This window comes from Phycodurus eques, chromosome 10, assembly GCF_024500275.1.
Source record: "Phycodurus eques isolate BA_2022a chromosome 10, UOR_Pequ_1.1, whole genome shotgun sequence".
NCBI lineage: Eukaryota > Metazoa > Chordata > Actinopteri > Syngnathiformes > Syngnathidae > Phycodurus > Phycodurus eques.
Window position 1 is genome coordinate 28,941,838 of NC_084534.1, and position 20,168 is coordinate 28,962,005.

Sequence of the window (20,168 nt, forward strand, 5' to 3'; positions counted from 1 at the left end):
AGATCTTATAATTAGTTAAGAAGTGTATAGAGTTCTAATACACAGTGAACTGACTACAACGTTTTTCTAGTTTATTTTTAGCGACCGTTAAACAGTTCGTAAGTGAGCAAACAAGAGCATGACGAATGGCTGTTGGTTTGGGGCGAGTGAACGACACGCCCCTCGTCTCCTATTGGTCCTCGCTCGGCAGTTTTGGCGCCACTGGTTAGCGGAAGTGAGCTAGGTCGTCGTCTCGGTCGCCGGACGAGCGTCGTGTTTTTGTTTTGTTTTGCTCTCCTTTTTTGGGCCTTTGTTTGTTTGTTTTTATCCCTCTCCGGCCACCACAAACTTTGCCCATCCCGATGCGGGGCGAGGAGTCGTCCGATTCGGAGTCGGGCCGCATGGAGGAGAGCGTCGTGCGGAGGAGTTTGGAGACGCTGTGTCAGGAGCTCAACATGGACGAGCACACGGCCACCGAGGCCATGGACAACTTCACGGCCATCTGGAACACGTACACGCTGGAGGTGAGGCTTGCTCCAACTCGACCGGCTTCCGGCGCGTCACAACAACCGCGACCGACGTCACAAGTTATATGCAAATATTATATATATATACACACTCACACACACACGTATGGCTGTGTGACATTTCATTTTTTTTTTTTTTTAATAAATCAGCAAAAAAACTATTCCATTTTTGTCTGTCAATATGGGCTCCTATGTGTACATTCATGAGGGGAAAAAATTAACAATGATTTTAGCAAATGGCTGCAATATAAGAAACTGAAAAACTTGAGGGGGTTAGAATACTTTCCGTTCCCACTGTAAGTACATAAATTCATGGAAAGCTGAAGAATGTAACTACAGCGATTAATTCAGGACATGTCGGTGAAGGCAACACCTTCAATCACTGACTGACTGATTGGTAGAACTCATTAACTAAACAGTTAAGGTTGGTTAGGTATTGTGTGGGGAAAGCTGTGATTTCTGACTGTCCACGAAGGCAACACCATATGTCAGTAAATAGATGGACAAATACTGTAACAAAACTATTCATGACATTTAGTTGTGTGTGGAAAGCTGAGATTTCTGACTGTCCCCGAGGGCAACTCATACACGCACATACGCGTGAATATACAGTACCGGTATGTGCGCTAATAAAAAACAAAGAGCAAAATAGAGGGGGGATTCAAAGATAACACCGCCGGCAGGAGGCGGGGTACACCCCAAACTGGTCGCCTGGACCAGACCGGCGGATTTTAGTCCCGATTTTGACCCGATTTGGCCATCGCGGTCGATTTCCCAGCTCGGCCCCGTGAACGACAAAACCTCCTGTCGTGCGACATAATCCACGTCGTCCTCGACCAGCGATTTGGCCCTGCGATGGGAAAAGGAAAAGTCTAACAAGTTTCCTTTTTGGATACGATCCGCGTCGTCGTGTGACGTATGAACGACGACCCTCCGACTCAGTGCCTTGACGTCGACCAATAGGGTTGCGTATTGAGACCGGCGTGCCGTCGTCAACATTTATTCGCACGCGCGAACCAGTGTTAACCGGATGTTTTGAGCATAAATCGACAATGTTTACGTACAAACGTTGGTGCTAGCGTCAGCTAGCTACATGACTTTACGTTTACGTGCTTGCGAGCCAAATGAAAATGCGAACATAAGCTTGAAGAATGGACAGCTCAAAAGGTGTTTTGCTCTCAACATACTACATTGGCGCAAACGTTGTTGTCGCTATGGTAACGGTTGTGTCCATTTTCCGACAGTCTTTGATTTGACAGGATTGGCCAGACGATCGTAAAAGACGGAATACGGCGAACCCCCGCTATTTGCAGCGGATCGCGAAAATCTGCGTTAAATTGACGGCCATTAAAATTGCACACAAAAAATATTGTTTAAACAAAACCCCCCAAATTCTCCGATCGGCGAGGATAAACCGCCAGTATACGTATTTTATGGGATTTGGTTCCTCCCCGAAAACACGGTTGGCGCTGTACGCGTCGTGGCGAGACACGGCGAGATGTCGCCTGGCGTCGTGACACACCGACTTGGGCTTGTCGTCTGGTCCAGGCGTCAGTGGGCATTTCTTGTACTGGCGTGCACGTTTTGTGTGAAAGTGACATGTTGCTGCTGCCGCTTGCGTGCAGGGCGAGGTGGCGCACTGGCTGGCGTGCTCGCTGTACGCCGCCTGCAGGAAAGGATCCACGCCCACGGTGGGCAAAGGCCTGATGGAGGGAAACTGCGTGTCGCTCACCAGGATCCTGCGCACCGCCAAACTCAGGTGAGAAAAGAACGGCGACAGCACGCTCAGGAAAGGGGAAAGAAAAAGGCCTTCATATTCGCGCAGCCTCAATACTGCAAGTATAATAAAGTCAGATTTCAAAGTATATTTTCAAGACAATACTTTGACAGATTACAGGATTCAAATGTTATTTTGCATAAAAAGTCATCAATTAGATTCTAGTAAAAAATAAAGAACATGACAGTTAACATTGTGACAGTTGTTTTTTAGTGCAGTTATTGTGACATTTTTTAAAAAGTCTTATATTCACATTCAAGTTGGACATTTTTAAGAACTAACTTGGAACTTTACCACGTTAAAATGGCCTATTGCTTTAGAGACGCAAATAATGTTCTAAGATGAACACATTTTTGGTTTTTTATTTAGATGTCTTAAGATGAAACTGGATTAAACTTTAAGAAAAATGTGGGAAAAGAAAGAAATAATAATAATTTTATGGGATAAAAATTTGCTATATTTTTAAAACAAAGACTCAAAAAGTGATGTTACAAGTGTTGATGTTGTGAGTAAACAGCCTAAATATTTAACAGATCTACTTCAAGAAAAAAAACCTCATGAGATTAAAGTAGTTTTTTTTTTTTTTTAGGTGGGGAAAAACAAACTAACATTACAAGATGATAGTAGAAAAAAAGAACATGGGATTCAAGTTCTTTTTGGGGGCGGGGGGGGGGGGGGTCGTCTTATTAAATTGTGATTAACAGTTGTATTTATTTTTTTTTTGTCAAAAAGATTTCAAAATTGTCGTTTTATTATAGAAGAAAAGTCTTCACGGGAGACTAAAGTTGTATTTTTCAAAGATAAACAAACCATCATACGATGAGATTAAAGTAAAAAAGATCATTTGGTGCAATTGAAGTAAGATTTTTCAAATACGGAATGACGCTGGACACGCTTGTGTTCCCCGGTGCGTGCGTGCGTGCGTCCGGCAGCCTGATCGAGTTCTTCTCCAAGATGCGCAAGTGGTCCGACATGTCCAACCTGTGCGAGAACTTCTGCCTGCGCGTGGAGCGTCTGGAGCGCAACTTCGAGGTTTCCACCGTCATCTTCCGCAAGTTCGAGCCCATCTTCGCCGCCGTGTTCCGCAGCCCGTGGGGGTCCGAGGCTCCGCCCCCTCCGCCGCGGCAGCCCCGAGGCAGGAAGCACCGCCGGCAACCGTGTCACGTCGCCGACGTCTTCAAGTTCTGCTGGACGCTCTTCGTCTACACCAAAGGTACGCCGCCCAACTGTGCGAGTGCGCTAGGCTAATCCTTAATTAAGCCGCTGAGAACAACAATGGGCTAACTCTTTTTTTTTTTTTTTTTTTTTTTTTTTTTTTTAAATCATTTTGCAGGAGAGTGATTGAAATTTTTGGGTGGCAATAAGGTCTGGCACATTTATATTTATATTAACCCACCCCCCTTTTTTGCAGTTTTTTTTCCCTCTCCTGATATGTTGTACCCCTATGATGAAAACTATTAATGGATCTAGGTCTCCCTTGCCCGGACGCGGGTCACCGAGGCCCCCCCCCTCTGGAGCCAGGCCCGGAGGTGGGGCCCGAAGGCGAGGGCCCGGTGGCCGGGCCTGCACCCGTGGGCCCCGGCCGGGCGCGGCCGGAAAGGGTAACGCGGGTCCCCCCCCCTCCCGTGGGCTCACCACCTGCGGGAGGGGCCATAGGGGTCGGGTGCAGTGCGAGGGCGGGGACCTTGGCGATCCGATCCCCGGCTACAGAAGCTGGCTCTAGGGACGTGGAATGTCTGGTACCGGTCCTCTCGAGAGGGGTCGGACTCTCTTCCACTCTGGAGTCGCCTACGGTGAGAGGCGGCGAGCAGGTGCGGGTATACTTATTGCCCCCCGGCTCGGCGCCCGTACGTCGGGGTTCACCCCGGTGGACGCGAGGGTAGCCTCCCTCCGCCTTCGGGTGGGGGGGACGGGTCCTGACTGTTGTTTGTGCCTATGGACCAAAGAGCAGTTCCGAGTACCCACCCTTTTTGGAGTCCTTGGAGGGGGGCTGGAGAGCGCTCCCGCTGGGGACTCCGTCGTTCTGCTGGGGGACTTCAATGGTCACGTGGGCAATGGCCGTGAGACCCGGAAGGGCGTGATTGGGAGGAACGGCCCCCCCGATCAGAACCCGAGCGGTCTTCTGTTATTGGACTTCTGCGCTCGTCACGGATTGTCCATCACGAAAATTCCGGTCCACCATCTGGTGTCTCAGGAGGGGGAGGATCTACGTTCCTACCCTCACCTATGGTCACGAGCTGTGGGTCGTGACCCAAAGAATGAGAGCCCGGACACCCTGCGGAGGAAACTCATTTCGGCCGCTCGTATCCGGGATCCCTTAGAGAACGGGTGAGGAGCATCTGATTCGGATGCCTCCCGGACTCCTCCCCGGTGAGGTGTTCCGGGGACTTCCCTCGGCTGGCCCGGGAACGCCTCGGGATCCCCTCGGAAGAGCTGGACGCAGTGGGCGGGGAGAGGGAAGTCCGGGCGTCCCCGCTAAAGCTACTGCCCCCGCGACCCGACCTCGGATAAGCGCTAGAAAATGGATGGATGGATATGTTGTAACAACAAGATATGACATACATAATGACATGCGAACAAACAACAATCCAGCAAAAAAAAAGAGAAAACATTTGGGAATTAAAAGTGTGGAAAATATCACTGTAGAACCTTTTTTATTTTCCCGTGGAAACATTTATCATCTTTTCATGTTCCGATATTTCCAATACGATCAGTCAGATGAATTGATTTTCCAAATGAAATTCAGTGGGGTCTGCCTTTACTATTATTGATCAAATGATCTGAAAATGACCCATAAATAAATGAAGCCAGAAAAAAAATGCCATTCATTTCATGTCATTTGAAGGAAAAATATGACAGCGGTGCCTTGAAATGCGCGTTCAATGTGCGCCTTGGCCACCGGGGGCAGTATAATCCAGTCATGCAGACAGGCAAAGAAGGGTTTGACATCTTCTGCCAGTGACTTAGTAAGCGGCACTATTCTTATGATTCTTTTGGTTATTGATCGCTTTTTTGTGTTGTTATCTTGTCTGCGTCCACGCGTTGTTGCGGCGTTTGCGTCGCGCTGTAACTCCTCCCGCGTGCGGCAGGTAACTTCCACATGATCGGCGACGACCTGGTCAACTCGTACCACCTGCTGCTGTGCTGTCTGGACCTGGTCTTCGGAAACGCGCTGATGTGCGCCAACAGGAAGGAGCTCATCAACCCCGCCTTCATCGGTCAGATCCGTTCAGCCGCGTCGCCCGTAAACGCGTTCGTCGCCGAGAGCCGTCGTCCGTCAACTCCTCCCGTTTCGGCCCCCCGACCGTAAATATTTTCCCATTTGCGTCGTCCGCCACCAAAGCGGGCCGGTTATCTTTTGTGTTCGGTCGAAATGAGACGTTAGCAAACACCCGCTTTGACTTTGGAAGACAGTCGTCGACTTCGTTCGGATTTTCTGACAGACCAAACGGAGAAGTCGATCGTCGTCAATTTATGGAAAAACATATGACAATGCGAACGGTGGCCCGTGTCTAGATGTGCCCTGCGACCCGTTCAGGGCGTACCCCGCCTTTCGCCCCGAGTGGGCCGGGTTAGGCTCCGCCGCCCTAAGCAGGAGGAGCGCCGTTGACAATGAAACAAGTCTGAATATTACGAGAGGAAAGATGTTATTTTGACAAGGAGGACGAGAACCATTTGTTGGTATCGCGCTGATGACGGAATGTGGCACGCGTCAGGCACGTCGGGGGACGAAGTCCAAGCGTGCGCCGACGAGGCGTCTCCGTGCGCGCTGGAGCGCTTGTGCGAGCTTCACGACGGCCTGGTGGTGGAAGCCAAAGGCATCAAACAGCACTACTTCAAACCTTACGTGCGCAAGCTCTTCCGCAGACAGGTACAGGACGACTTGCTCTACTCCACGTTGTCTCGTCAATTCTCCCGCAATGTCTCGTCATCCGTTGCAGTCTCCTTTTGTTCTACACTGTTCCTCCCTTGTCGCACACCGTGTCCCATAATATTCCCTATTATGTTTCCCGTGACATCCTATTTTGTCCCATTTTGCCCAATGATGGCTGTCCTATCCCATTTGCCCCATAATGTCTCAGTTTGTCCTACAGTGTCCTCTAATGTCCCATTATGTCCCATTTTGTCCCTTAATGCAAGTGAGCAAGCAAGTACATTTCATATGTTCGCAGAGCGGACTCTCGCATCATTGAAATATACAAAGTTATTATTATTTTATGACTTTGAACGTGTGTGGCTTGAGAAGGCGGGGCCAATGAGAGCATAGAGTCGGCCGGCCGCTAACGGCTCCCAAAAAAATCTGCGATGTTCAATCAGATGTTTACGATTTAAGAATGGGTGATACAGCGAACGGGGCGGCGACATGCATGCGCACGCTCTCCCTGGCGCAGCCTCCAAGAAGGAACCTCTGACTTGATGCTGTTCCTGAGCAGATCCTGAAAGGCAACGAGGATCTTCTGACTGAACTTTTGGATCCTCACAACTTTATTGACAACAAGTAAGTTGTCAGCGTTTTGTTTGTTTGTTTGCTCGTGTGTCGGGCCGCCTGACGCGTCGCTGTCGTTTTGCTCTCAGCAAAGCGCTGAACCGCGAGTACGAGGAGTACGTGCTGACGGTGGGAGACTTTGACGAGCGCGTCTTCCTGGACGCTCACGCCGACGAAGAAATCGGAACGCCGAGGAAAAGCTTCCAGCGGCCCGGCGCGGGCGCCGGACAGACCAGCGCTCAGAAGCAGCTGCAGCATCACGTGGAGAAGGTAAAGCGTGGGACGTCACGATCAGCCAGCTGGAACAGGAACGCACCAGTGCGGATGATAATGAATGCCAACAGGAACAGAAACACACCGACGCCGTCGGGAACTAGGACGCATTGATAACGAGCGCGCAAACGGGAACAGGAACACGCGTAGGCTAATAAGAACGTAGCGGCTCTAACGGAAACACACGGAGGCCGTCTGGAACGGGACGCTAATCAATGCTAATGGTAACAAATGCGCCGAGAAAATCACAGGGGCTAACCGGAACAGGCACGTAGCGATGGTCATGGTAACGGTAACGAGCGCCAAAACAATCCGACTGGAACAGGACCCACCAAATGGAACTTTGAAAACAAAAACTATCTGTCCAAAGGTGCCGTTGTCATCTTCAGAAAACATTTTGCAAATCGTCAAGCTTACTGTGGGGACCCATCACCGTAAAGACATTTTGAAAAAGATGACTTACCGGGAAGAATGTTTCTTTTCTTCCAAACAATTCTGACTTTGTGATGGATAAAAACTGCCATAAATTCAAATACTCAATTGGGTCAAAATAATTGATATTCAAAAGGAAATTCTGTGGGTTACGTCTTTGGCGTTATTGATCAAATGAAAAGCAGGTGTTTAGGAATGCCTTGTTTCGATCATCGGTCCGCTTTCATGGAGGACGACAGAAATCCGAGAATATTTACTGTCGACGGACGGGAATTCCGAAGATCGGGACAGTTTGAAGTTGAAGTAATTGTCACTTCATCTCACGGTCGTTCAATCCTTTCATTGTGACGCCTGGAAAACGAGCACTTGTTAGAAAATGATGACGACCGCGAAACACTGTGGCTGAAGGCGCGCGGCTCACGGGACGCGCGATTTCCTCGTGTGTTTTTTGGACATACTTGGCAAATAAGGATGATTCTGATTCTGATTCTGATTCTGAACTGCGTGCAGTCGGCCTCTCTGGCGCCCTCTACGCCTCTGACGGGCCGCGTGTACCTGAAGGAGAAGGACGCGGCGGCCACGCCCGTGTCGTCGGCCACGCAGAGCGTCGGCCGTCTGCAGAGCGCGCTGGCCGGCCTCAGGGCGGCGCCCGGCGAGCAGCTGCTGCGCATCTTCAAGTAACTTTGCTTTCGCTTCAACTTTGTTTCCGCCCCGAGCAAATCATCGAACCTGCTTTGGACTTCAGGTCCTGCTCCAGAGACCCCACGGAGTCCATCGTGAGCCGGGTGAAGACCCTGGGCCAGACCTTCAAAAAACATTACACCGACGACTCGGATCGCTCGTCGGGGTCGCACATCGGTACGCGCGTGCACGGAAACGTCGTTTCCAAAAACAGAACGTTCTTGACCCGTTGCCCTGACCGCCGAACAATATTCGGGGTATCGGCCTTCAAAAAGTCCCGTTGTCCGAATACGTGCGGCTCCCGCTCGCAACGGTGACGTCGCGAACGTCGTGAAGAAAGTTGCGCTGCCTTCACCGAGTGGGGGAAAAACAAAAACGCATTCTGTGGGCTCAGCACACGGTCGTGCTTGCTAATACATGGAAAATTCCGTCTTTATTTTTGTTCACAAGATGGCTTGGAAGCGAGAAGCATTTAAAGCGAGAATTCTTTGAATCGGAAACTGGAGGTACATTTGAAGAAGAAGTTCTTCATTTTGTGCATTTATTTAGAAAATGTGTGCGCGTGTGGGGGGGCGGTTCTAACATGCTAACAGTGGGTATGCAAAAAAAATGGCAAGATGTCAGTGTGAGTACACAGAACCGTACCAAAAGTCGTCTTCTTCGTTCTTCAAGTTCCACTCACTTGACTGCTTCGCCTTCAAAACGTGGCACAACACGACGACGCCTCGCCAACCTTCTCCTGCTGCCCAAGTCAATAACGGAAGCCTTCTGCTTTCATTTCTTTTTTTTCTTCGTGCCAAAAGCAACTCGGGACTTTTTGAAGACGACCAACTCGAATATTGTCCAGTCGTCAAGTTACTTGGTGGAGTGAACGCCATCAACGTTCGAGTATTCAAATGTTTTTGACGCTGATGTGCCAAAATGCCCTTTTGTCATTTTGAAATTTGTCACGTTGAAGTTCCTGGCTGATTGTACACATTGCGGTGTGCGTGTGCGTGTGCGTGTGCGTGTGTGCGCGCGCTCAGATTTTGCCGAGAGTCGCCTGAAGCTGGCCGAGGTCCTCTTCTACAAAGTCCTGGAGAACGTTTTGATGCAGGAGACCAAGAGGCTGCACGGAAAAGACATGAGCGTATGCGCACACGCGTGTCCAGCGCAAACATTTGGACAAAACAATCAAGACCTCCTAATGAACGTGTTTGTGCGTGTGATGTGTGTGTGTGTGTGTGTGTGCCTGTGTTGTGGGTTCATGTTTGTGTTTTTGTGTATTTTCATGCGCATGTGTATTCCTGCATGTTTTTTTTTTATGCACAGGTGTCTTTTTTTTGTCTGTTTGTGTGTTTGTTTTGGGTCTATGTGTATGTTTTACTACTGTGTGTTTTCGCCTCTTGAGTGTTTTTTTTTTTGGGTGAGTGTTCATTTGGCCATGCGTGTGCGTGATTTTCCACACTTTTATTTTGGTGTACACATCTTGCATTTGTGATTTTGATGTTCACATCTTGTTTTGTGTGTGTTTGTGATTTCTGTGTGTTCATGTCTTGTGTGCGTTTTTGTTGTGTTTTTTGCGTGCATGTTTTTTGCTGCTGTGTGTTTGCTGTTCATCTTTTTTGTGTACGCATTCTGTGTTTTCTTTCCCTTCCTGTTTTGATGAATTGATTTATTTTCCTGTGTGTGTGTTACACTTGGCCGTCTTGCGTGCATGTTGTGCGTGTTTTTTCTTGTGTGTTCATTCGACGAATGCATGTCTCGCATTTTTGCGTGTGTGGGATTTATGTGTGTTCATTTGATGTTCACATCTTGTTTTGTGTGCGTGCGTTGTTTTGTCTGTGTGTGTGTGTGTGTGTGACAGGCTCTACTGGAGCAGGACATCTTCCACTGCTCTCTTCTGGCGTGTAGCTTGGAGGTGGTTTTGTTCTCCTACAGCTCCCAGAGGACTTTCCCGTGGATCATCAACGTCTTCAAGCTGGCCCCCTTCTACTTCTTCAAGGTTTGGCATGCACACACGGACGCGCGGCGCGCGCACACACACACACACACACACACACACACACGACTTACCGGCTTGGTATATGTGCTCGCGCAGGTGATCGAGGTGTTCATCCGCGCCGAAGAAGGCCTGTCCAGAGACATGGTGAAGCATCTGAACCAGGTCGAGGAGCAGGTGCTCGAGAGCCGGGCGTGGACGGCGGACTCCGCCCTGTGGAACGCCTTGGGGGCCGCCGGCAATAAGGTGCCCACCGTGGAGGAGGTCAGTGCGACGCGTCGATAACGACGGCAACTCTCTTCGCGTCCGGTGTTTATCGTTATCGACAAAAACAATTAGACAAATAAAAGTGAGACGCGCTGCAACGTGCAGACAAACGTGATTGTCAATATCAAAAAAATCGCCAACAATCACGGAGACAAACGGCAATATGTTGATATCAACAAGGATAATGTTAGACAAACGACAACAATAATTAGACAAGACTTCAACGGCTAAATGAAGACATCGATGAGCATCATAAAGGCAAACGCAAACAACCACAAGTAAACAAACATCCAAAACAACACACAGACAAACATGGTCAACATGGAAACACACAATTAGATAAACGACGGCAGGCCGACAACACGTCAACAAATACTGTATGAACATTGGGGCTGCAACTATTACTTTAATAATTGATCAATCTGATTGAAAAGAAACTTCTTTCAAATCGACAGTGCAAATAGTGTACAAACTGAAATTGGTTTTGGTCGCGTTCCTTGTTTGGTCCGTAACGTCCATCAGATGTTGATGACTGTTTTCCGAAGTAAAAGCAGATGTTTGCAAATTGTCTTATTTTGAAAAAACACCAACATAATCTGCTCTCACGGAGGACGACAGAAATCCGAGAATTTGTACTCTTGGCGAGCTGAAATGTTGAGGTTTTTAGGTTCAACTCGGTTTCTAAACAATTAATGGCTTATCAGCAACTATTTTTGCTGATTAATTTGATCGATTTAATTGATTATTTGTTGCATCTCTACGGAGCGTAGAGACGGAGACCAAAAAACCAACACGGACGAACAGCAAGCAACACGTAGTCAACGCCGTGAAGGTGAACGACATCGTCGACGAACACGAAAGCGGCTTTTTCTTGATCCGTAGACTAACTTGAACTTTGACACGTTTTGCTTTTGGGTCCCCTTGCTGAAGTTCGTTCCCTCGGCGTGTGCTTTTCTTTTCGTTTGATGCGACTTTTCGTCGGCCGCTCACCCTGCCCCCTAGCGGCTGACTTGACTCACTGTGGCCTTTCAAATGTTTTTTCATTTTTGGGGGGCTTTTTCTGCCAGGTGAACTTCCCGTCCAGCCTGGACTCGGGCGCTTGCGCTGCCGGCGGTGCCGCCCCGTCCCACCTGCCCCTGGTGGCGCTGTCGCCCATCGTGCACCCTCGCATCAGGGAGGTCCGCTCGGGCGTGGGCACCGCGCGAAAAGGTAACCCGCCCAACGCCCCACAGCTTTCTCCGCAGCCCGCCCGATGTCGTTTTCTGTGACAAATAGAAGCGCCTACCCTACCAAGAGGAAGAGCGTTCTCTTCTTTTCGCCAGAGAAAAAAATTGTAGCTGTATGCATTTTTTTATTCATCAGAACGTAGAACGTGTTCCCCAAAAAGTGGAGAAAAAACGACCAGACGGACGACCTGAGATTGATGAATTACGATGTTGAATGTTGATTCCGGATTCAAGAATTTTGTGTCCATAAACAGCGTCATCTTTTTTCACCCTCGCGACACACGCTTTCTACTTTTCTACCGCCACACACATTCCGTCTGTAGCGTACATATATACATACTGTGTTGCAGTGTCGCGCGCCGAAACCGGTCCGACGTCCGACATGTCGGCATTCCTCGCCCTCGTAGTTGAAACTTTCTGTTCTCCTCCAAAGTTGTCCCGCTCCCCGATCCGTGGCGATGCGACGACGCCATCTGCTGGCCTCCGTTAGTCATTCCAGTGGTTTACGAACCTGAATTTCACAGACAAGCTCGGCGGAGGCCCTCCTCCATGCTGACCCTTTCTGCAATCCATTCTCCACTTGATCATTGATGGAATTATTTTTTTCCTCCCCAGCCCTAGGTGGCAGTAAACGTTAGGCGTCCAGTTGACAAGTACAAAAAATTGACTTTGTGTTTTTGTTCTTCAAAGTCTAAAGGTACGAAGACCAGGGCTGTCAATGGATGACAAATTTGAATCGTGATTTCCAGAGTGAAGTTGTGATTAATCGCAAAATGAATTGCACGTTTTGTACCTGTTCTAAATGTACATAATAAAAAGATATAAAGTCTTTAATACTCTTAACATATGAGCGTACAAATACACCTATCCTAAGCAAATATATATTCTTTTGCAGCATTTCAAATTCAAATCCAACCACAAACAAGTTGGGCGTGTACTGTAAAACTTTACTGTACTGTTACTGTAAAACTAAACACACAACAAAGACACGTGCGTCACTCACCAGCTTAATGCTAGCACATAATGTAAAACACCATCGACTGGCTAACAAAAATTAGCATCGATAACGCTTCAAATAAAGAATCTTCACACACAGACAGATAAAAGAACAATACTCGCAGGAGCTTTTGCGACATCGTGGAGGGTGTTTCGGCTACGTTGACTCCCGATTTTCAAAATCGTTTTGCGTCACTGAAGTAATACATTGCTCACGTCATGACTCTTGGTTCTCGTTTCCTGTAGAAGTTCCGCCGTCCCCGCTGTCGGTACACGACCGCTACAGCTCTCCCGCCGCCGGCAGCGCCAAGCGACGTCTGTTCGGCGACGACGCGACGACTGCGACCGGCACCGTCACGTCTCCCGCCAAACGCCTGACGCTCAGCTCGGCCGGCACCCTGAAGATCGGCCCCCAGGGCCAGACCACCGTGCTCAGCATACCGCTGCCAGGTGGGAGTCACGTAGACCACTGTAGAGTCTCCATTTTTGATATATATATATATATATATATATATATATATATATATATATATATATATATATATATATATATACACACACACACACACACACACACACACACACACACACACACACGCTTGCCTCGCTTCTGCTTCCTCCTCCGCCGTTCGTGGCGCGTCCACTGTGGGGGCGTGATGCAGGAGTGGGGGTCGGAGTTGTTGTAGGCAGCCAGAGCAGACTGCAGTTCCGGTTCTCCTCAATGAGAGTAGATTTTGAACTCCGTAAAAGTAGTTCTGCCTGTCGAACAGCAACCTACGACCGTAGTATCTGTATCGGAGCGGACTTGGCGCGTGAGAGTTAACTGTTGCGATGAACCCGTATTGTAAGTAGGACTCCTGATATTGGGTTGTTTCGTTCAAAAGAACAAATCTTGTCAGTAAACGTCATGAACTGAATTAGTTTAGGAAATGATTTCATTCTTTGAGCTGCGCCGCTAAGTCGGCCCGCTCGGCCCAAAAACGGAAGGAAGCCTTCCGTGCCGTCTCGACGTGTCAATTGAGACGCGCGGCGGAGAAGATGCGGTCAATTTTCAAAATAAAACACATTGACAACAGAAATGATATTAATTGGTCATTTTACTCATTCACTGCCATTGACGGCTGTTGAATTCAAATATCCATGTTAACATGGAAGCCCGGCAGTCATTCCGAATCACTCGATTCCATTTCATACCATGCCACGTTATCGTATATCGGTTTTATTCAACGTCATTCCACATCGGTCGGCGTTGTTTCATACGATTTCATTCAGCATTTCGGCATTTCACCCACAATTTCTCCAGAAATTGCATAGTCTAGTTATCATGATTATTTATTAGGATGATGCTCATTTAGTAGCGATCACATGGCCGTAGGAGTGGTGACGTCGCATTTTGCGTCCAGGCGGCGGCGGGGGCGAGCACACCATCACGCTGATCCCCGTGCAGCCGTGCGACTCGTCGGGCGGCGTCACCGCTCAGTTCCTGTTGACCGCGTCGCCCGGCCGCCCCGTTCCCGTTTCTGCGCCCGCCGCGCCCGCCGACACCCAGACGGGAAGTGGGCGGCCGCAACGCACCGGATCTCTGGCGCTCTTTTTCCGGAAGGTACGAACGGCGTCCGAGGTCGGCCGCTTCGAGGCTCATATCGTCTCGTCCCCTGACCTCTGTGCGGTTGCGCGTCGCAGGTGTACCACCTGGCCAGCGTGCGTCTTCGCGATCTGTGCGGCAGACTCGCCATCTCGTCTGAGCTGCGCGCAAAGATCTGGACGGGCTTCGAACATTCTCTGGTTCACGCCACCGAACTCATGAGAGACCGACACCTGGACCAGATGCTGCTCTGCACCGTCTACATCATCGCCAAAGTAAAACACTGGCACCGCGCGCACTCTCACAAGCTCACGCTCTCTCACTCACACGCGCTAATACTAACGTGCTGATGTTACTGTTTCTTACAAAGCTGATGCTAACACAATTATGACAAGAGGTTACAGAGCTAATGCTAATGTTACTGGTCATTACAGAGCTAATGCTAACACGCCATTTTGACGAGTGGTTGAAAAGTGAATACTCAAATGCTAATGTGACTGCTCATCAGCGAGCCAATGCTAGCATTCCGTGGCAGCATTGAAGTTAGCCTTTCGTGTGCTCTCTCCATCCCTCCCGCAGATCTCCAAGGAGACGCACTCATTCCAGGACATCATGAAGTGTTACCGCAGCCAACCGCAGGCCGGCAGCCACGTGAGGACACGCCCGCCCACCTACTGCCCCCTGTCTGTTGCCATAGTGACAGGCGCGTGTGTGCGTGCAGGTGTACCGCAGTGTCCTCCTGCGTCGCACTCCCAGACAGCAGGTGGCGGTATCAGATGAGAAGATGGAGGTTGACCCTGCGTCGGGAACGGGATGTAAGCTAACCTGCTAACTAATGCTAATGCACTGTGGCGGCATTAGCATTAGTCGGAGCTACAGAGATAACGCGAGCACACGAATATCACCGGTACACACGTTGCAATAATCAGGCTGTTTTTGTCCCGATTTTTGCCCTCTCCCATCCAAGCACATCAAACGGCTAACCCTCTTATGGTTGATAAGATTATCCTACGAGATGATCGGGTGTTAGGAGTGGATGAGTCCCGATAATAGGGTGTGAAACGGGTCGGGGCCGACATTATGAGCACAAATCTTCGCGTGCGTGGGGAAAGCCGACGAATCCCGAGTCATGACGCCGTCAATCGGAATGTAGCCAATCGAAAAGCGACCTGACCGTGTCCCAGCCGATGAGGGTTCGCTAGACGGCAAGAAATCTTTTCCAAAGGAAGTCTTTTTATTGACGACTCCGCCGTGCTACAACGCTTCCACCGCTGATCTCTTCAGAACCACTCGGGGAAATATCGCCGCGACATACAGTATCCTGTAGCCTTCGAAATAAAAGCATACCAGTACAGTAATCCGGTTCAGACATTGTTTCGGGTCATTGTCCATTCGGAAGACTTCCTGGCTGAAGTCTTGAGATGTTGCTTCAGTGTTTCCACATCATCTTCTTTCTTCATGATGCCATCTATTTTGGCAAGCGCCCCAGTCGCGCCTGTTGCAAAGCAACCCCGCAGTCCTCGTATTTCATAGTTGGGATGGTGTTCTCACATCTCCATGATGAAGGTCTTTGTCCATGTGTGCATTTGCAAAGTGTAATCTGCCTTTTTGATGTTTCTTTCGGAGCAAGCGGTTCTTTCTGGCAGATTGGCCTTTCAGCCCATGTGGGAACAGTACTCGTTTCACTGCCGATAATGACACGGTCTTCAGACTAGCTTCAGCCAGCATCCTCACAAGGTCGTTCGCTTTTGCAAATTTGGAACCGAAGCACGTTCATCTCGGGAACACAGAAGCCGTCTCCTTGCTGAGCGGTACGATGGCTGGACATTCCCACGGTATTTAAATTTACGTTTCATTATTTGAAGAGATTAACGTGGAACTTTCAGGCATCTGGAAATTGCACCTAAGGATGAACCAGACTTGTGCAAGTCCACAGTCCTCTTCCTGGTATCTTGGCTGATTTCTTTTGACTTTATTCCCGTGATGTCGCACAAAGAAAGAGCGTTTCGGGTTGGCCTAGTTACAGTACATCCACAGGTGTGTGTCTAATTATTTCAAAAAGAAGCTTCCAAAGACATGATGACATCATCGTCTGGGTTTTCACACATGGCTTCAAGACATCGTAATCTTGGTGTCTGTCAACTTCTGACTTTGAAAAGGTCACGAAAATGTGTCTAAAAAAAAACCAACCTAAATTCTCATCATTTGGACATTTAGCAAATAATTTTGGTAATCCTAATTGTCTTATCTGATTTCATGTCAGACCATGAGCGGAAAAAACTTTTTGTGACGTGTATGTAACCAATCTGGTTTCAAGTGTGCGTTTCGCGCTGCACAAGGAGCTGCTTTCGATGTCCTTGTGCAAGTGTAACGTGCGGCATCTATTCAATCGCTTGTATTTCCTTCTCCTACAACTTGCGTCAACTTTTGCTTTTTTGCAGCTGCCGAGAAGACGCGCTCCGCCTCCGGAGGAGCGGACGGCGGCGAGCGATCGGCCGAGGAGGAACGCGGCGACCTGATTCAATTTTACAACAACATCTACGTGCTGAAGATGAAAAGCTTCGCCATGAGATACGCGCCGCACGACAACAGAGTACGAGCCGCGCACAAACACGCAAGTGAAATGAACTTGGCGTGTGCGTGAGTGTTGATGTTTGCTGTATTTTACTCGCACGTGCGTCTCAGATGGACGCGCCTCCCGTGTCTCCGTTCCCGTCGGTGCGCTGTCACCCTCCGTCTCCTCGCCGAGTGTCGCAGCGTCATTCCGTTTACGTGTCGCCGCACAAAGCTTCGGCGGGAGGACTCGCCCCCAACTCCTTCACCTACCGCATCAACAGCAGCCCCTCCAAGGTAAACACAAACTAGCCACTCGTAAACAGGGAAGCTACTAGTGTTAAGGGAAGCTTCAAGTCCAGAGAAAAGGCACCATGATTACAATTTTAGTTCCATTTATGACATTTTTTCACTTCAGCCTTGTAAAGCCGACCGTCGCTTGTGATTGGCTTTCTGGCGGTGTGCCATTCTGCTGTAGTCTCCTAATTTTCCACATATGACCTAGAAGAGCCACCTTGCGGTCCAATCTGTTCGTTTTTCAATGACAAGGTTTCTGTGAGTCTTTGAATCCACTTTTCTTTCCTCGGAAACATCCAATGGTCCTGTTAACAAAATGAAGAAAAGTCCTCAAAATGTAATCAAATGTAAGTCGTTCTATCACTTTGAGAAAGTCATTGAAGTCGTCATGCTAATTCTACCTTTTCAACAGGGTAATTGCAATCGACTACATTTCTAAAGTCATCTTCCTGACACTGCTTGTTAGTCATTTGTTTTCTATATAATTAGATCAGAGATTGCATTTGGAACTGAAAACAAGATCTGGTTTCATTTTTGATCTTGCGGTATCGTGCTAGTCCCGCTTGTTTATACTCGCGCTGACGTCGCTGCGGCTGTCCCGCGCACAGTTTTGAAAATGTGCCGCAGCGACGGCTGCCATTGGCCAGGACACCACAGGGTGGAGTTTCGTCTACATTTTTTTTGGCCATTACCGGTAGCCGTTTTGACTTTGCTTTCCGGAAGAACGGACAAACGCAACAACAATGGCGACCGTGGAACAGCGTCTGCTCGAACAAATGGACCCAGATGAGCAGATGATACGTTTAATGATCCTGCAAAATCGATCAAGGCGGCGGCGCCGTAGGTGCTATGTAGAAAGAACCGAGAGGAGCGCCGAGTACGTCATCGCAGCATGTAACTAAAACGGACCAATCACGAGAGATGATCTCCGCGGCATTCTACGCGCGGTAACAATTTTTGCCGTGCGGCCCCTATGCGTCGGTCACGTGATGCAATGCGAGCGCGGGAGTATAAAAAGGCCTTAACCCCTCGTTCCTCTCTTCCTCAGGATCTGTGTGACATCAACCGCATGCTGCGTCAGGGCTGCAATGGCCGCAAGAGAGCACTGGGCATGGAGGGCGAGCTGATGATGTCATCAGCGTGCGACTCCCCCAGCAAGCGGGCGTGTCCCGAGAACAGCGGCGGCAGCCCCGACGTCTTGCTAAAGAGGCTACAGGATGTCGTGTCGGAGAGACAGAGCCACTGACAGACTGTCGTCATCGAGTTAACGTTAACGCCTTAACATGACTGTTGGTTATAGTGCTAATGCTAGCATGCTAACGTGACTGGTCATTACCGAGCTGACGCTAACTCGTATGACCTGTCATTGTGGAGCTAACGCTTGTACGCTAACATGACATGACAGAGCTAATGTTAACTCCTTAACGGGAACTGTTAGCGTGGTAGCATTAGCTCTAGAACTAACATGACTAGTGATTAAGAAGCTAATGCTGTCGAGTGATGAATGCTCGCACACTGACATGACTCATTATTACAGCGCCAATGCTAGCATGCTACCATGACCGGTCATTGCTAAATGTGACCTGTTGTCACTTAGCTAACTCACCTGAGCGGTTGCGGTGGAGCTAACGCTAGCATGCTAACGTGACTGGTTGTTACTGAGCTAATGTTGTCTAAAGGTAAGGCTAACTCTGCTAAACGTGACCCGTCATTAGCCGGCTAACTCAAACTCAGGCGTAACTGGTCGCTGTGGAGATATGCTAGCATGCTGGCATTGAATGGGACGTCATCATCATGAGGCAAGACAAAAAAACATGCATAAAAGTGTATATTTGTCGTTTCTTCCACTTGACGACGACGACAAGCCCGCCGTGCTAACTGTTAGCATGCTACGGGTGTTTGGTTTTATTTGTTCCGACTGTCAATCAAAATATTTGTGAAATGTTTGTGACGAGTTTTTAGCGTTAATTTTTTTCCTTCCCTTGAACCTGCTCGATTATTGTCACTGTTTGCTCTCTCGTGTGTGTTCGGTGAGTGCGTTGAACTTTTTCTTCCTTTTTTACCGTATGACTTTGTAGGTTCAAAGAAAAGCAAACGTGTATTTGAAGTGATTGTTTTTGCATTCTATTGTAATAATGATAATACGTTATTATACTTAATGTTCTCCAATCTGCACATTAAAAATAATGCTTGCTTGCTTCAACCATCATTGGTCTAATTTCATATAAAACTACATTTAGTTTTTATTGTGTAGAAGTGAGAAAATATGAATGGAAGCTCACCTATGTCTTGATTTGATTTTGAATGTTTTTTTTTTGACATAAAAATAATTTAAAAACATTAGAACCCTCACCCCAAAAGCACAATTATTTCTAGCGAAAACATCTTACTGTACTTATTTGAAGACAGACAAAATACTTTTAAGATACGAGATCTTATTTTAATTATCTCTAAGTCAGTTCCTACGAGTTCTATTGGCAAAACATTTTTCAGACATTTTGTGCCTAAAATAAGGAGGAAAAAAATCTGCCAGTTGAACTCATATGAATGGACTTAAGATTCTTAAAATAATGTATCTTAAAACAAGTGTTTTTTGTCTTTTTTGACCAAAGTTGAAACTGTTTTCAGTCCGGACTGCTTTCCATGTTGAGGTACTTTCTGTATTTGGCATGTCAAGTCTGCACTAAGTTGCTCATTCAACGACACCAATATTGAAGTTATCGGTTCATGTTGATGACGTCATGATGGAATTTACATACGATACGATATATATTAGCAAGTAATGGGTATGATTAAGCTCATGTTTTTTTTTTACTGCTGATAAGTGATATATATTCCTTCCACTTGGCCGCTGCTGAAAGTAACTAAAAGGGTACTTGTAATCTACCTTAGTTACTTTTAAACTCAAGTAATCAGTTAAGTAACTAAAATTACCTTTAAACTCAAGTAATCAGTAAAGTAGCTGTCACGTTTTCAAGGTGGGCGTGGCGACACTGATGACGTCTGAATGATCTGAAAATCACTGGTGTCTTCTGCACTCTGGCGGCCAGCTGCGGCACAGAACGCGGCTTCGGTGTCTTGTGCGCATGCGCGCTGCTCCGCGGCCAT

At 48.2% G+C, this 20,168-nt stretch overlaps 1 protein-coding gene across 1 annotated transcript; it reads left to right on the forward strand.

Moving 5' to 3' along the window:
* Window positions 1–19,263, forward strand: rbl1 (retinoblastoma-like 1 (p107)). Its single transcript, XM_061688336.1, has 21 exons — window positions 1–503; window positions 2,132–2,265; window positions 3,216–3,496; window positions 5,373–5,501; window positions 6,000–6,154; window positions 6,717–6,781; window positions 6,859–7,039; window positions 7,985–8,151; window positions 8,220–8,332; window positions 9,181–9,284; window positions 10,002–10,139; window positions 10,236–10,400; window positions 11,471–11,612; window positions 12,872–13,075; window positions 14,029–14,228; window positions 14,309–14,485; window positions 14,790–14,861; window positions 14,932–15,025; window positions 16,652–16,803; window positions 16,896–17,060; window positions 18,109–19,263. Exons 1-21 carry the CDS (start codon window positions 342–344, stop codon window positions 18,304–18,306), a joined length of 3,198 nt encoding a protein of 1,065 aa, XP_061544320.1. The 5' UTR covers window positions 1–341; the 3' UTR covers window positions 18,307–19,263.
* Window positions 19,264–20,168: the final 905 nt, after the last annotated feature.

Coding starts and splice junctions, on each gene's coding strand:
- rbl1 (XM_061688336.1), top strand. CDS start 342: ATGCGGGGCGAGGAGTCGTCCGATTCGGAGTCGGGCCGCATGGAGGAG. Junction 7,040..7,984: donor TGCAGCATCACGTGGAGAAG/GTAAAGCGTGGG, acceptor AACTGCGTGCAG/TCGGCCTCTCTGGCGCCCTC. Junction 17,061..18,108: donor TCAACAGCAGCCCCTCCAAG/GTAAACACAAAC, acceptor TCTCTTCCTCAG/GATCTGTGTGACATCAACCG.